Source organism: Macaca thibetana, chromosome 4 (genome assembly GCF_024542745.1).
Source record: "Macaca thibetana thibetana isolate TM-01 chromosome 4, ASM2454274v1, whole genome shotgun sequence".
NCBI lineage: Eukaryota > Metazoa > Chordata > Mammalia > Primates > Cercopithecidae > Macaca > Macaca thibetana.
In genome coordinates, this window is record NC_065581.1 from 160,526,579 (window position 1) to 160,543,722 (window position 17,144).

Consider the following 17,144-nt stretch of genomic DNA (forward strand, 5'->3'; position numbering starts at 1 on the left):
ACTGGCATATATATCTATGTATATCTCTTGTAAAAACAGAGTAGGGGTTTAAATGAACTGTATGGCTCTCTAAGTCATATCATTGATCCTAAAAATAAAATACAGGCCACATTAATAGGCAGATTATACCACGGTGCATGTAGTCACTCCAGCATAGATCAGGCCACTTGGAGAATCCAGTGCTGTCCTCTCTCTTTAGAAAAGACCAAATGCAGTTCCTCCAAAGTAGGTAAAACATATGGCTGCTAAAATAGGAAGAGAAATAACTGAGGGGCATATGGATTATCTTCAAGTATCTGAAAAAGTGTTATGGACAAAAATTTCTTCTGATTTAAAAGGGCAGAACAAATCTAAGGGTGGAAGAACAGTGTGCTGAGATAAGGAACAAATTCCCGGGTGTGTGCTGGGCCCGATCAGGCTGCCTCCTAAGAATGGATGGGGAACATCTCTTCCCAGCACTGCCTCTTCCCAACGCCACCTTCAGTGCTATTATGCTGCTTCCTTAAAAAAAAACAGGGCTGGCAGGTTTTGCAAGGAAACTCCAAAGTGACAACCAGAGCTTTGTATTTATAGACAGCCAGTTTACCTGCTTACCACTGCATTTAACCCATTTAGTTGCAAACAAGAAAAAAATGGACTTGGTTTCCTTGCGGAGGATGGACAGTAATTGAGAATGCTGCAGAGAGAGATGACTTTGTAACCAATAGGTATGTATCATCAATGTGCACAGAAACTTAAGGAGGGGCCAATGTGATATGCAAACTGTTGTCAGTCATTTACATTTAGTTCTTTTAAAATTTATTTTTCTAGGAAGTATCTATAAAAATACTATATGTAGGGCCGGGCGCGGTGCTCACGCCTGTAATCCCCCAGCACTTTGGGAGGCCGAGACGGGCGGATCACGAGGTCAGGAGATCGAGACCATCCTGGCCAACACGGTGAAACCCAGTCTCTACTAAAAAAAAAAATACAAAACATTAGGCAGGCGAGGTGGCGGGCGCCTGTAGTCCCAGCTACTCGAGAGGCTGAGGCAGGAGAATGGCATGAACCCGGGGGGTAGAGCTTGCAGTGAGCTGAGATCCGGCCACTGCACTCCAGCCTGGGCGACAGAGCGAGACTCCATCTCAAAAAAAAAAATAAAAAATAAAAATACTATATGTAAAACTATTTCTAGGTCGGAAGGCTGAGGCAGGAGAATTCCGTGAACTGACACCTAGGAGGCAGAGGTTGCAGTGAGCCAAGATCGCGCCACTGCACTCCAGCCTGGGCTACAGAGCAAGACTCTGTCTCAAAAACAAAACAAAACAAAACAAAACAAAACTATAGGTTAAATACTTTTTATAGGTAAAACTCATTTATTTAAAGAAACAGACTGATATTTTTATAGTTCTCTCATCAATCTCTTCTATTGAAAACAAAATAACAAAAGAAAATTGCCAATCATTTTGAATAAGAGATTGTCCACTACATTCCTCCACCAGAGGCAAGAATTAAAAATACCAAGTCAAGCAGGAAACCCCAAAAGATTATCAGCAAATGTATTATATTTTTCAAATTCATAATGCAAAATCTATAGGTATGTTTTCTAATCAGACCAAGACTTCAAAGTAATTAGTGAATTTATTGCCATTTTCAAAAAGTAATACCCCTTATTATTTAACTTTCAATAGTATAGTTTTAATAAACTGAAATGAATCATTAGAAGAATTTCCCCCTTTACCATAACTGCTTAAGTCTATTTTAAAGCTTATATGCCCTCTTCAGGGAAATTTTTAAAAATCTCAAATTTTATCAGTGAACAGGACTGAATAACCAATGTATGACTGGTCAAATCAGATACATGCTTCCCCCCAAAAACAATGCCATTGAGTTGAAGGCAAAGGATAGAAATGAACTCACCAGCTATATGCAATATTATATGACATAAGCAATATTAAAAATTGGCATATATGAAACCAAGATTGCTCAGGCACGGTGGCTCACACCTGTAATCTCAGCACTTGGGGAGGGTAAGGCAGACAGATCACAAGGTCAGGAGTTCGAAACCATCCTGGCCAACATGGAAAAACCCCGTCTCTATTAAAAATACAAAAATTAGCTGGGTGTGGTGGCACACACCTGTAATCCCAGCTACTAGCGGGGCTGAGGCAGGAGAATCACTTGAACCCAAGAGATGGAGATCGCACCACTGCACTCCAGCCTAGCCTGGCAACAAAGCGAGACACCATCTTAAAAAAAAAAAAAAAAAAAAAAACCAACCAACCAAACAGAAACCAACCTTTAAAATAAAGCCATCAAAACAAATACAAATACAAAAAGATCAGTATCTATTTAATCTGCAAGGCTAAAGCCACACAACTAGATTTCAGGGTACTACAAAATGACAGATTATGTAAATTCAAAATCTTCATTCTGCTCATAAATTACAGAGGCAAAAATATAACTATTTAAGTGCGTCTTAGAATGTATTTTCTCTTCAGAGAGCTTCCTGATCCTCTTGCCCTCTATTTTACCTTCAAGCGACTCACAGACTCTTAGGAGAAATCTGAAATTACTTCATGCCCCTTGTTAAACAGATTTTGAACAGTAAGTACTCTTGCAAAATTGTTCCCCCAAATAAAATTTCATATACAGATATATTCAGTGCATTAAAAAAGTAAACTCCATTAGAATAGAATATATATCTTCTTAAGATAACTGTTTAGACTTAAGTCAAAGGAGTTCCCACAAATATATTCTATTCTCAGGTTAGTTCGAGTGTGGAATAGGCAATTTGGCATGAGGCAAATCTGTCCCCTTTTGGAATGTTTTAAAACAGAATAAATCATGGGATGAATTCACTGCACATCACAAAAAAATTATTTATCTTTTCTTTTGTGAATTATTCATCAAATTAAACTAATAACAGGTCAAAATGTGTTTATGTGTCAGTCCTTTGTAGGTAAAATTTCATATAACACTCAAAACAAACATACAAAAATATAGGCATTATTACTCTCTACACTTTATATAGATCAGAAAAATAAAGACTGGAGAACGTAAATGACTTGCCCTTCCCAGACAGTCTGACTTTAGAGTGATTCATATCTACTGTACTTCATTATAACAGTGTATTTGAAAGTCTAGTTGAATTCTAAGTGATTTCATCTAGTATATGACATTCTTGAAGTTTTGACTTCTCATTTATATATAGCAATAAGCACATGTGCAGGATGGCATCATAAAACTCCCTTGGGATGAAAAAACATAAAAGGTTTTAGGCTCTTTCAAGAACAGCATGTATCTCAATGTTCCTCAAAATGAGAAGAATTGACTCCAAGGTACAAAACAGGTAAACTGAGGAAGCAGATGTTAATTACTTTAGCAGCTTCTGAAGTTCTTAGTGTCCAAGATTTAAATAACACTAGAACTATCTTAAACAAATGTTTGTGTTTATTTCCTCTCTTTTCTGAACAATGTTTTTGATGAATTATGTATAGATGGAATGCAAACACACAGACCCAATTGCCTTTGAAATACATAAGGCTATAAAAATGAGCAGAAAATATCCTTGGCAAAACCTGCACTGAGCTTTCAAAAGCCCACATATTTGAAACTGAGTTTGTGATGTACTCAAAACACAAACATCAGTGGGTTCTCACATTCCTCATTTCTCCCTCTAACGTCAGAATATTCTATTAATTTAAAAAACAGAGCTCTGTGCCATAATTAGTCTACATATTAAATCTTATCTGGGTGATACCTCTGAATGCAAAGTGACCAGAACAAATAATAAGACAGGAAACATTCCATGCAAAATAAAATTCAATGAATAAAATCTTCAATCCAATGCAGTTTACATAAATACACCCACAAAAATTACAACTTTTCTCAAGAAATGCATTCCCCCAAATGAATGTATGTTTATCTGTGTGAAGACATATACGCACAAAAGGCTAAAACATTTTTTAAAAATCCAAAACCAATTGATACTAGAACACTACACTGACACCAACTTTATAAATCATGGGCTTGTACAATAGTTCAATAAATACTTGATGTTCTGCCTCTATTCAAATGAGTCTGTGCATCCTCTGATTTAGTGCATGGCCAAAGAAAGATCTTTTAGCCCATCCTTCTGTGTCTTATAAAGGCTACTATGGCGATCTTCACTTGTCTAATATTAATATCAGTTAATTTAACTTCTACTGCTAAATTTTTTATGAGAATTTCATTTTTATCAAAATTAAACCTAATATTTGAAAAAAAAAAAAAGTTAACATATTAGGCCAGACTCTCTCATTCCCATTTATCTGTGTTTTCTGTGTCTTAGAGGCATCACTAAAGTTATACTTTAACATAAACTATTATAACATAAATGATCATATCCCACACATTTAACTTCATCTGCCATTTAACTTATATCTAAGGAAAATCAATGCTGGAGTAAATACTTACTAATGGTAACTTATTAATTAAAGCTATGATCCAAGCCCATATATACATAGAAAATGAAGGAGCACATATACCCCCATATATATTCATCATAAGTGTGTTTGGTATATAAGTTTGAAAGAAGTTTCTCATATACAATCTTATTGTTCCGTGACAATAATCTCAGGCTTGTTACAATGACTTGGTAAAAATGGAAAAAAGTAAAGACGGAATTTCAGTGAATCATCTTTGGGTTCAGAGCTTTTGGGTATATAGACACAACCTCTCATTTCTTAAATTCTTCCCTAAAGGATGATGACTGTATTAAGCAAAATCTCAGATAACATCAGGTCAATTGGATGATGGCATCTTAGTCCAATAATGGAGACAACAGAATATTTGAAACTAGGACTTCGGTGAATAGTAACACAGTTTCACGGTGTGTCATCTCTTCTCTGTCATTTATCAGGTTTCCTGTACCCTAATAAGATGCATCCTATGTTAAGAGTTTGGAGATTGGATTGCTGCAGTTTCACCCTCTCACACATTGCTTGCCTTGGAATATGAGTGTAATCACAATGGAAACATCTGTGAGATGACAGCCTATTAAATGAATCCACAGACTACATATCTTCAGCCTCTTAGAAGTTAGAAGAATCTCAGCTTTTTTTTTTCTTCAAGTCTATGTTTATTGATGGCAATCCTCAGAGATGTTCTGTAAGTCCACATGGGCACAGAAATGTCAAGGCTTCCTTTCAACAGAAAAATAACACTTCTGAGGGTTCTGAATTATGCAAAGAGGTAAGTCATTCAGGGATACTTTCTGACTGACACATAGACGCAACCAGACACACATAGATGAAATAAGGGTCTTCCCGAAGTGAGCATTGGCTCCGTACAGATGACCATTCTTTGATTTTAGACTCAGACATGTAGCAGCACTTACTTGTTCATATCATAATGTACCTGCTCTTTGGAGGAACTCAAGAGGACATATTTGCCTAAATAAAGAAGGCCAGCAGTAAGTTCCATTTGCAAGGCAACCCTTCAGAGAGAAGATGCCTGTATCAGTCCTGTAGTGATGGAGGATCTCATTTACATGACTAATCTCTTACACAGAAATAAATCACTGCGCAACTGTGCTCTAGGTATAATGGTATTGAGCCTGGCCTTCTTTTATCCTATAATCAGTTAAAATACGAATTATGTTGGTCATTTGCAGAATTCTTTTATATACAAACAAAAAATCATGGTGGAAATGTATTCAATGCTCTAAATTGATGCTAGCCTCTTTCTGTTTTATAGTCAATAGAGAAAGCAATATTTACTAAAAATACAAAAATTAGCTGGGTGTGGAGGTACAGGTCTGAAATCCCAGCTACTTGAGAGGCTGAGGCAGGAGAATCACTTGAACCCACGAGACAGAGGTCACAGTGAGCCGAGATCATGCTACTGCACTCCAGCCTGCAGGACAGAGTAAGACTCTGTCTCAAAAGAAAAAAAAAAAAAGTATTGAACTACAAAAAAAAGCATTTTGCATAAATTTAGTTCACAAATTAAGCTATTACATCCCTAAATTATATTACATAAATATGTTACTAATGTTTTCTCTAACTTTATAACCACAACAGATCATTTATTTCCTTTTTTTTTTTTTTTTTTAAATGGAGTCTCTCTATGGCCCAGGCTGGAATGCAATGGCGTGATCTCAGCTTACTGCCACTGCCGCCTCCTGGGTTGAAATGATTCTCCTGCTTCAGTTTCCCGAGTACCTGGGATTACAGGTTCACGTCACCATGCCCAGCTGATTTTTGTATTTTTAGTAGAGACAGGGTTTCACCATTTTGGACAAACTGGTCTCGAACTCCTGACCTAATGATCTGCCCGCCTCAGCCTCCCAAAGTGCTGGGATTACAGAAGTGAGCCACCGTGCCCAACCTGGCTTATTTATTTCCTAAAATTATAGTGCATAACAAATTAATTTTAAAAATACGTACAACTGGAGTACACAATTGTCAAGAACTATTTACTTTTGCTTAGTTGAAATATTTGGTAAAGACTTTGCAAATAAATACTCATCATGTCTATTCAGATCTATAATGTTCTAAAAATTCTGTTTAAGAATTCAAGAAAGAGGCCAGGCACGGTGGCTCATGCCTGTAATCTCAGCACTTTGGGAGGCCGAGATGAGTGGATCACCTGAGATCAGGAGTTTGAGACCAGCCTGGCCAACATGGTGAAACCCCGTCTCTACTAAAAATATAAAAATGAGCCAGGCATGGTAGCGGGTGCCTGTAGTCCCTGCTATTCGGGAGGCTGAGGCAGGAGAATTGCTTGAACCCGACAGGCTGAGGCAGGAGAACAGCTTGAACCCAGATGCGGAGCTTGCCATGAGCAGGGATTGTGCCATTGCACTCCAGCCTGGGCAACAGAGCGAGACTCTGTCTCCAAAAAAAAAAAAAAAAGAATTCAAGAAAGAGACATTAATATCTCTATAAGTTTTACTCACCCCATACTCTTAGTATGAACAAGTCTTTAAATGTGTCTGCTAATCAATTAAATTGTTTTTCTCATTTCTTATGTTAAATATCACTTATTGAATACCTACTCTCCCTTTAAAAGAGAGACAAACAGCAAGCTTGTGGATTTTCTGAGAAAGTGATAGTTTCAATTCCTCTGTAAAAGTGGACAGATATTCTGTTTTTTTAAATTCAACTTTATATTAAAATGCTTACACATTCTAATGCATTTGTAAGAGATAGCACAGAAAGATGCCAGCTACCTTTTCCCCAGTTTCCCCCAATGGTAACATCTTGTCAAGCTAGATGTTATGATTGTACTATAAGCATTGTTGCAGTTAGCACAGAGGACGGTCAAAGGGTCCCTTCTGCTACACTTTCACAGCCGCACCCTCCTCTCGCCTGCTTCCACGCCCTTCAGAACCGCTGGGAAGCGTGAATCTGTTCTCCATTCCTATCATTTTGTCATTTTGAGAATGTTATATAAATAAAATTATTCAGTGTATGACCTTTGGGGAAGGGTTTTTTTCCACACAGCACATTTCCCCTGAGATCCATCCAAGATATACTGTGTATCAACAGCCTGCTCCTGTTTTACTGCTGAGTAATATTCTAGGGTATGGAGGTACCAGTTTGTTGAACCATTGACCGTGAAAGACATCAGAGTTGTTTCCATGTTCTGCTAATCTGAATAAAACTGCTATAAACGTTCATATACAGATTTGTCTGTGTACCTATGTCTTCATTCCTCGAGGATAAATAAATAAGAGTATAACTCTATCATCTGGTAAATACATATGTCATTTTTAAAGAAACTGCTATATTCTTTTCCAGAGTGGCTCTACCATTTTATATTCCCATTAGCAATTTGTGAGTAATCCAATTTCTCCACATCCTCACCAGCATTTTGTGTTGTCTTTACTTTGTATTTTAGCTATTTACCTACTTCACTGATTACTGTAGACGTTACTTTATACTTTCTTAACTTGTCATGCTCTACTGCAGTTGCTATTTTATAGGTTAAGTTTAGAAATCTTACCTTTCCTTGCATCTGTGTTTATATTTGCCTGAAATGCTTCCTCTACATATAGAAATACATTCGACAATGCTATAACTTTTGCTGCAACCCTCAAACATAATTTAGAAAACTCAAGAGGAGAAAAACAGTGCATTGTATTTACCCATATTTGTGCTTACTATGTTTTTCCCTCCTTCCTAGTGCTCCAAAATTCCTTTTTTGTTGTTGTTGTTTCATTTGTTTAGAAAATTTCTTTAGCCATTCTTTTAGGGTAGGTCTGCTGGTGACAAATTCGCTTAGCTTTTCTTTATCCAAAAAAAAGTATTGATGTGTTCTTTATTCCTGAACGACATTGTCACTGGGTATAATATTACAGGTTGGCAGTTCTTTTCTTTCAGTATTTGAAAAACATTGTGCCACTTCCTTCTAGCCTTCATGGTTTCTGATGAGAAATCCACTGTATTTAGAACAATTTTACCCCTATAGGGAAGGTGTGATATTTCTCTGGCTTCTTTCAAGATTTACAATTTGTCTTTAGTCTTAAGAAGCTGAATGATGTTGTGTGTTGGTGTGGGTTTCTTTGGGTTTTTCCTGTTTTAGATTCACTCAGCTTTATGAATCCATCTATAACTTTATGTCTCTTGCAAACTTCGGAAGTTTCCAACAATTATTTCGTTGAGCATTTGCCCACCATTATCTTCTCCTTCCGGGAATCCCCTGACACAAACTTTAAATGCTCTATCAGAGTCCCACGGGTCTCTGAGGCTCTATTCCTTTTTTCTTTTCCCAGCCTAGTTTTTCTTTGCCATTTGGACCGTGTCATTTCTATGTTCCATCTTCCAGTTCACTGACTCTTTTCTCTGTTCCTTCCATTCTTGTGTCATACCCGTCAGTGAGTGTTTTATTTCAGAAATTTCAAACAAAAGGCTCTCCACTCGGCCTTTACTAGTGTTGGTGGGGACAAGGATAGGGCCGCAGTTTTTCTGTTGCGTTTGGCTGGAGTAGACTGGTTATTGTCTAAATGTTTTCTATGTTGCTAGGCAGCCCCTTTCTGAGTCCTTTGGATAAAAAACAGGCCATTGTTGGGGATTTCTTCCTTCCTTCCTTTCTTCCTTTTCCCTTCCCTTCCCCCCTCCCTTCTCTCTCTGCCTCTCCCTTCCTCTCCACTTCTTTTCTCTTCTCTTTTATTTTTGTCTACACATGTTGACATTTTCAGGTTGCCAGTTACTTCAGTTCCACATCTGAGGTAATGTGGCAAAACGAAAACTCAAGAAATTCACCTCTGTATTCTTCCTTAGGTTCTAAAATCCCTACTCTGTCCACATTCTTCTCACCACTTTCAGAATCTTAATAAGCTTGTACAGCTGACCCTTGAATAACATGGGTTTAAACTGCATGGGTCCATTTATATGCAGATTTTCTTCTGCCTCTGCCACCCCTGAGACAGTAAGACTAACTTCCCCTCTTCCTCTTCCTCCTTAGTCTACTCAATATGAAGACAAAGACGATGAAAATCTTGATGATCCACTTCTACTTAATGCATAGTAAATATGTTTTCTCCTTTTTTGGAATGTTCTTAATGTTTTCTCTAGCTTTTTTTATTATAAGCATACATCACATATTACCTATGAAAAATATGTATTAATCAACTGTTTATGATGTCAATAAGGCTTCCCGTCAATAGCCGGCTACTGGTAAAGCGTGGGGGAGATAAAAGTATACATGAATTTTGTCGACATAGTGGTTGGCACCCCTAACTCCATGACTCCACGAGTCAACTGTACAATATGCAATGTGTAGGCTTTTTAGTGTAGTTGCTGGGAGGAAGAGGGAAAAGTATGTCTACTCCAGCTTCCCAGAAGCAGAATGTGTGCTAGATCATTCGTTTTTCAATGTCTCTATTTTTTCCCATTTTCCTTTAATTCTTTAAAGTTCTTAAAGTCTTGCCAACAACAAAACTGAACAGATGAGTGTGTAATGAAAAGAACTATACTCTAAAAGTGCTTTCTAAGTGGCCTGTGGGCATGTTCTCCCGGAATTGAGAATTCTATGAAATTTTTTTAGATGTGACATCAATGCTATTATAATCTTACAAATACCCTTTGCCAGTTAAATAGACAAACTCGCTTTTTAAAATTATGACATTTCATAAGACGATGGTCTCAAGCTACAGTTCCCCAAAGTACCTGGGGTGAGGCACTAAAACTAATTTCCTCCTCAAAGAAGGTGAAACTAAGTGTGAGAGATACTGCTCAATATGTGGGGTGAGCATTGCCTCAGTGTTCCTAGGATACTCCCAACATATACCTTTTGTCCTGGAATAATTATTGATAGGGTATTCTTTTATACTCACAATATCTAATTTTGTATGATAAGCTAATATATATGCTCATATCACCTATAATAATGAAAATGAAAACAGGAGGAAAACACCCAGCAAGCACAGATACCACCCCAGTCATCTCCTCCTCAGGATACCACGGTGTATATTTACTATTCATCAGTGGAAGCATTAAGTAGCTCATATGCAAGGTCCATCTTCTTTTTCTCAGCAGCAACTTATTATTATATATTTTGTGCTTATACTGTGAAATATAGCACCTGTAATGATAATGAGTAACTGAAAGGTATTGACTAAATAGTTGCAAACATATGTTCTAAGATTATACAAGAATATCAAAGGATGCTAAAATTCTGCCAGTTGTACACTTAAAGAAAACACAGACATCAATTTGCAATTACATGTGTAACTTCCTAGTCTTTACAGTGAAACTCTTCTATGAACAAAGTTTGCCAACTTCTCGGCACCTAAATCTTTTAACTGTGATTTAATATAAGTTCCATAATTATCAACTTTTCTTTTTCAGTGTCCTCAGACATAAGTTCTCAATAGCCGGTTAGACATCTCCAAACACATGTACTCAGCTGGCATCAACTCCCATCATGTTGGAACAATGCTGCACCCTTCTCCCAACCAAACTGGGTCTTCAGACTTCCCATTTCCTTCTATGGCAACCCATTTTTCTCTAGTTCCCCACCAATGAAACTTCAATGCCAAGTCAGTCAAGGTTATGTAAAATATAGCCCATATTTTATTTTTTGTCCAATCTTCAACATCTCCTTCAGGTTCTAGAAGAACAAGAACCCACCCTATTCAGCAAGCATTCTCTATGCTCATTCCTCCATTCCTGCATCTACAGAATCCTACCTCAATTCAATTCATCCATGAAGTTCTTCCTAGTGACTTCCAACCAGATGTGTTTTCTCCACCTTTAAAACTTCATAATATTTTCAGGTGCGATATGGCAGTTACGTTTCATATTCATGTATTATAGCTATTAGGTTGAACCACATGGAATTGTAGAACCGATAAAAATGGCAGTCCCATATGGCTCAATCTAACATTTCTCTTGGTTTTAGGGCTCATAAATAAAGAGCAGTCTCCATGAAAACAGGAGCTGAGTTATGTCTCTCTTTTGGATCCCCTGAGAAGCCTAGGACATTGGAAGGGCTTAAAAAGTGTTTGTCAAAATAAAGACTCATAAATCAACACATGTCTTATGCATATATGTTTGCAAAGTCAATCCTCTGAAGCAGTTAGTCTAACTACATACGAAATCACTAATTGTTATACGAATCAGCACAAATGGCAGTTTAGAACCTGAAGGTTCTGGCAATATAAAATGTTTTGATTCAAGGAGCTGTTTTAAACTTATTTATTTGTGAAGGAAACATCCTTGGATTTAGAAGTTGGCAGATACAGTGAAAAGCTTTTTAGCTGACTGAAATAGAAAAAAAAAAATCAAAACACTTTTTAGCACATGCACTTCCCTTATAAAACCAAATTGCCTGAAAGCAGAGCCCAGCAGTTTGTGCACAATGAGTGTGTGCCTCAACACCATCAGCAGGAGATGCAAAATGCAGAACGACAGGAACAATTTGCATTTCTATAGCTTCTTTGTATACCCAAACTCTGAAAGCATTTTACAAAGCCATAAATATCATCACCCGGAAGAGCCTGGGAAAGGATGCAGATACAAGAACGGACTTTGTGTACCCTGACCCAGGAGTGCCCCTGTGCGGAGCAGTGGTCCCCATACAGCTGTAAACCTGAGTGCCATTAATTGACGCTGGTTAAGAAAAGGGGAACACATATCTGCAGGGTCCGTAACAGTCACAGGAACCATTCCCAGAAAGCGTTTGTCTTTCTTGCATTCACAAAGAATAACGTCAACAAATGGTGAGCTGTATTTGCGAGTTTCCCCAACAAAGGACTGGTCTCTAGTTCTAGGTGATGGTGGTATTATCAGTCACCTCACCAGTTCCCCCTGATTCCTACAAAGATCACCAATCCGAATGACAAGTGTGTAGGGCTTTCATGGGGCTAGGAGCAGTGGGCTGCCAGAAGCTCTGCTGGGGCCAGGAGAAAAGAGAGCATCATTCACTCTTGTTATGTTGCAGGGGCCTATTTCCAGGTACAATTTTACTGAACCTTAGAGAAATTCAATGCAAAGGTATACTTCTGTTGTGCTCCAGGCTTCCTTCCCCACCAGCTGCGGAACTGTGCAATTCTGGTCCTGGCCAAGCAGTGTCCAAAGCTAGTTGCCAGTGAGGCCTGAAGCCCACACCTCCTCTAGCGTAGCATAGCAGCAGCCCTCACTATCCTCCAGGGGTCACAATTGGGTTACGAATTCCTCACAGTGCACGGACTGAGCAGCCTGACTGGGAACAATTTATTCGAATCCTTCTTCATTAAGATTCAAATGGAATAAGTAAAGCAGAAATTGAACAGACACAGAAATTGTGCCTTGCTGCTCCTGTAGTCAGTAAACATTTATTCACTAAGCCTAGCTCGTGTGTTTTCTCTCTCTCTCTCTCTCTCTCACACACAGTTGTTCTTCCAATCTTTCCTGCTTGCTGTTTTAATGCATAATTAAGAAGGTCAGAATTAATGAAGCAGTGTGGAGTAAAGTTCAAGGAATCCCCAGGCACTATTTATTCTATTAGATCTCAGGCATGAATGTCAGATTGGCAGCGCAGGCGGCATGAGCAATGGAGTTGGCGGCATCCCAGAAACGGCCACCAAGGGAGACTCACCTGCACAGTCCAGTCATTCCTCAGCTCCTTCCCTGCGAAAATCACACGCAACTGGTCAGTCGGAACCCCCTGTCGCTTAGCAACCACCTCCTTGAGCTGGAAGATGCTGGTGTCAGAATCGACCTCCACTGGGAAACCATGGCTGGAGTTGAACCTGACAAACACTGACCAAGGAAATTGGAAGGGAGAAAGGAAGTGAGCATCACTTGAAGCCCTTAAATGGCCATAGCAACATTTCTCAACCGACTTACCCCTTGCGGCCTTTCAGTGAATGGCATATATTTTCTTTCACTTAAACAACAAAAAGCTTAATGCTATAGAGCAATATTTGTGAAAAACAGAGTTGCCCATGAGATTTCCCTTTCATATATTCGTCAGTGACCTGCAAACCAAAATTGCATTTTCCCTTTGACATCCATCCTGAGAAACAGAGGCTTGAGCAGGACACTTGCCTGATTGGAATTGAAAGAGTCCCATGAGTTTATTGAAAAGACTCAGCTCTGACAGCTTGTACACACTCACGCTCCCTCCACAGTGAAGCTCTTAATAAAAATAGGAGGCAATGTATTAGCACTCAAGGTATAGCAACGGAAAAAATCCAAGCTGCTCTATAGACCAGAGCAAAGACCCACTAGGGGCTATGGCTCAGAGCCCTAGACTTGGATGGTCCTGGCCAAAATGCTCCACTGGGTCTATGAAGACAATTATTTGCCCTTTCTTTTGGAAGGGAGGGGGTGGGGATGCTGGTGACACCATTTGTCTTAGTGAAGCCACTGTTCCCCATGAGACCCAGGCTGCATCCTCTGGTCTGTTTGCATGCTGTCTTCTCACCGCACCTGCTGTCCCACCTCTTCAGTGTCTCTCATCTGCCCTTTCCTTTCCATTCTTTCTCTCACTGCTCAAAGTCACACTCTCATCACATCTTTTCTAGAACCTCATAATAGCCCCCAACTGGAGTTTGGATCCAGTCCTTTCACCTCCAAAAGGCCCTACATAGTTCTGCAAAATGAGCCTTATTACTACAGAGCTATGTCGCACCACTCAAATCCTTTAAGTCTCACACTGTTGGCTGGTGAGGAAAGACTCCAAGATCCCTTTCATCTAGCACAAACCTATATTCCAGCACTTTCTTTATTAGTCTCCATGTGTACTCTGTTTAAAAAAAAAAATCACAGAAAACTGCTGCATACAACTTCTTGCTTTTATTCATGACCTCCCTCCTTCTCTTCCTATTGAAATCCTGCCTACCCCCATGGCCCACTTCAAATGTGACCTCCTCCAAGAAGCCTCTGGCTATCAGCTCCTGCAAAAGCCTGATCTTCCCTATTCAGGGCACCAGTGGCATTTACTATGTACATCTTATAATATCCAACACATTCCTTGTGGAAGCAGGATGGCATAAGGGTTAAAAGCACATCCTGCAGCGTTAGGAAGACCTATGCAAAAATTCCCACAGACTCCTTTAACTGGCCTAGGATGCTAGGGGTCAATCTATATATCCTGCAGCGTTAGGAAGACCTATGCAAAAATTCCCACAGACTCCTTTAACTGGCCTAGGATGCTAGGGGTCAATCTATATATCCTGCAGCGTTAGGAAGACCTATGCAAAAATTCCCGCAGACTCCTTTAAGTGGCTTAGGATGCTAGGGGTCAATCTATATATCCTGCAGTGTTAGGAAGACCTATGCAAAAATTCCCACAGACTCCTTTAACTGGCCTAGGATGCTAGGGGTCAATCTATTAATCTCCCTCTTTAGGTCTCAGTTCCTTTATCTTGAAAACATAAATAAACCATAGACCACATTATTTGACTCATTAAATAATATTTATAGTATTTAAAACGACCATCTTGTAACCTTTAAAAATTATGGACATTTAGCTGTTTTTGATATACATTTTACCTTCTTTAAAAGATAATAAACTCCTCAAGGGCAAGTACTACTGTTTATTTACTGCTGTGTTTCTTTTAAAGGTAGTACTATAGCTAATTATTTCTCAATTCCAATGTGAGATGACCCACTTCATCATAATTATAATAATCATTACAATGCCAATAATAATCAGGCACTTACTATGTGCCAGACATTGTGCTCTCACATGTCTGTGAATGTAACGCCCCTGTGACTGTAAAAGCCCCTGTGAATGTAAACCCCCATGTGATTGTAACGCCCCTGTGAATGTAAATGCCCCTGTGATTGTAACGCCCCTGTGAATGTAAACGCCCCTGTGAATGTAAATCCCCATGTGATTGTAACGCCCCTGTGAATGTAAACGCCCCTGTGAATGTAAACCCCCACGTGATTTTAACGCCCCTGTGAATGTAACGCCCCTGTGAATGTAAATGCCCCTGTGATTGTACCACCCCGATTGTAACGCCCCTGTGAATGTAAACTGCGGAATCTGCACACAGTGTCTTCCTCCCAAAGAATACAGCACGGAAAGGGGAACAAAAACAACCTCACAGTGGAGAAACCTGAAAGGCGCTACCTCAGCCAGGTGATCAAGGTCAACATCAACAGTGGTAAGTCATCTTCATCATGTTTACCCTTGACACAATGTGATGAGACGGGCAATTTATCTCTGTGGGCTTTCTCTCAAAAACACATAACCCGTCTAATCTTCAGGAAAACACTGGACAAAACGCAGTTGAGGGACATTGTAAAAATAACACCTGGCCAGCACTCCTCAAAACTTTCAAGGTCATCCAAAACAAGAAAAGTCTTTAGAAACTGTTAGAGTCTAAGAGTCTAAGGAGATGAGTAAATGCAATGCGGTAGCCTGGATGGAATCCTGGAAAAGAAAAGAGACATTCGGTAAAACTAAGAATATCCAAATATGGTTTGAATTTTAGTTAATAAGAATGTATCGGCATTCGTTCATTAATGATAACAAATGTAGTATAACAATGTAAGATGTCAAAAATAGGGAAACTGGGTGTGGGGTACATGGGAACTCCCTGTACTATTTTTGCATCTTTTTCTGTAAAACTAAAACTATTCTAAAATAAATGTTTATTAAAAAAAAAAAAAAAAGATATGGATGAAGATCAGACTTGCTACCCAAAGAACAGATTTTCTTTTCAAGATCAACCAAAATAAATGTCCTCCAAAACAAACAAAGAACCCAGAGTCACTGGAGAAAAAATTACAGAATTCAGTGTCTCCAGTAATTACATTTATATAATGTCTGGGATATAATTTTGAAACTATCTAACATTTCAAAGAATGATGAAAGCATACCATTCTCAGGAGAAAAGAAAATCAAGTAGACAAAACCCTGAAATGACTCTAATTTTGAAACTAGGAGACAAAATTTTAAAGTAGCTAGTAGTATTACTGTCCTTATGGAGAAAAAACAATTTTTTTTGCAATGAGTGGAATACGACAGATAATCAGAGAGATAGAAATTATAAAAAAAAATCAGGCTGGGCGTGGTGGCTCACGCCTAGCAATTTTGTGGGAGGCCGACACAGGCAGATCACTTGAGCCCAGGAGTTTGAGATCAACCTGAGCAATACAGTGAGACCTATCTCTATTTAAAAAAAGAGAGAGAGAGAGAATCGAATGGAAATTCTAGAACTAAAACTACAATTGTCTGGAATAAAAATCTGTTAAATAAATTTAATACCTAAATGCAGATTAAAGAGGAAACATTAGTGAAGAAAAAATAATTGTTTTTAAATGAATAGATGTTAGGGACATATTAGATAATATCAAATGATCTAATACATATGTCATTGGAGTCACAAAGAAAAAATGAAAGAATCGGTCAGAAAAATTATTAAAAAAATAATGCCCTCAAATTTTAGTATGTGATGAAATAAATAAATTTACATATTCAAGATGTTCAACAAACGTCAAGCAGGATAAACATGAACGTGCCTGTGTCAAGGCAAATCATAGCAGAGTCAAACTATGGAAAGCCAGAGATAAGGAACAAGCTTTGAAAACAAGAAGAAAACTTTGTCAGTCATATACAGGGTTAAAATGACATAATTAATGGTTAACTTCTGGTCAGAAACAACGGAGGCCAGAAGTGATGGCACAACATTACAGTTCAGGAAGAAAACACAAAGCAAAACACGCTTGTCAATGCAG

At 38.6% G+C, this 17,144-nt stretch overlaps 1 protein-coding gene across 4 annotated transcripts in view; it reads right to left on the minus strand.

Moving 5' to 3' along the window:
- Positions 1 to 17,144, minus strand: part of PRKN (parkin RBR E3 ubiquitin protein ligase) — a 1,383,066-nt gene that overhangs the window by 1,085,473 nt on the left and 280,449 nt on the right. For 3 of the 4 annotated variants that reach the window (XM_050789300.1, XM_050789297.1, XM_050789298.1), the window contains one exon: positions 13,048 to 13,211. In XM_050789300.1, coding sequence (XP_050645257.1) covers positions 13,048 to 13,211 — 164 coding nt within the window. Of the gene's footprint in view, positions 1 to 13,047; positions 13,212 to 15,534; positions 16,617 to 17,144 lie in introns of those variants that run through there. The other variant, XM_050789299.1, reaches the window with a different exon arrangement.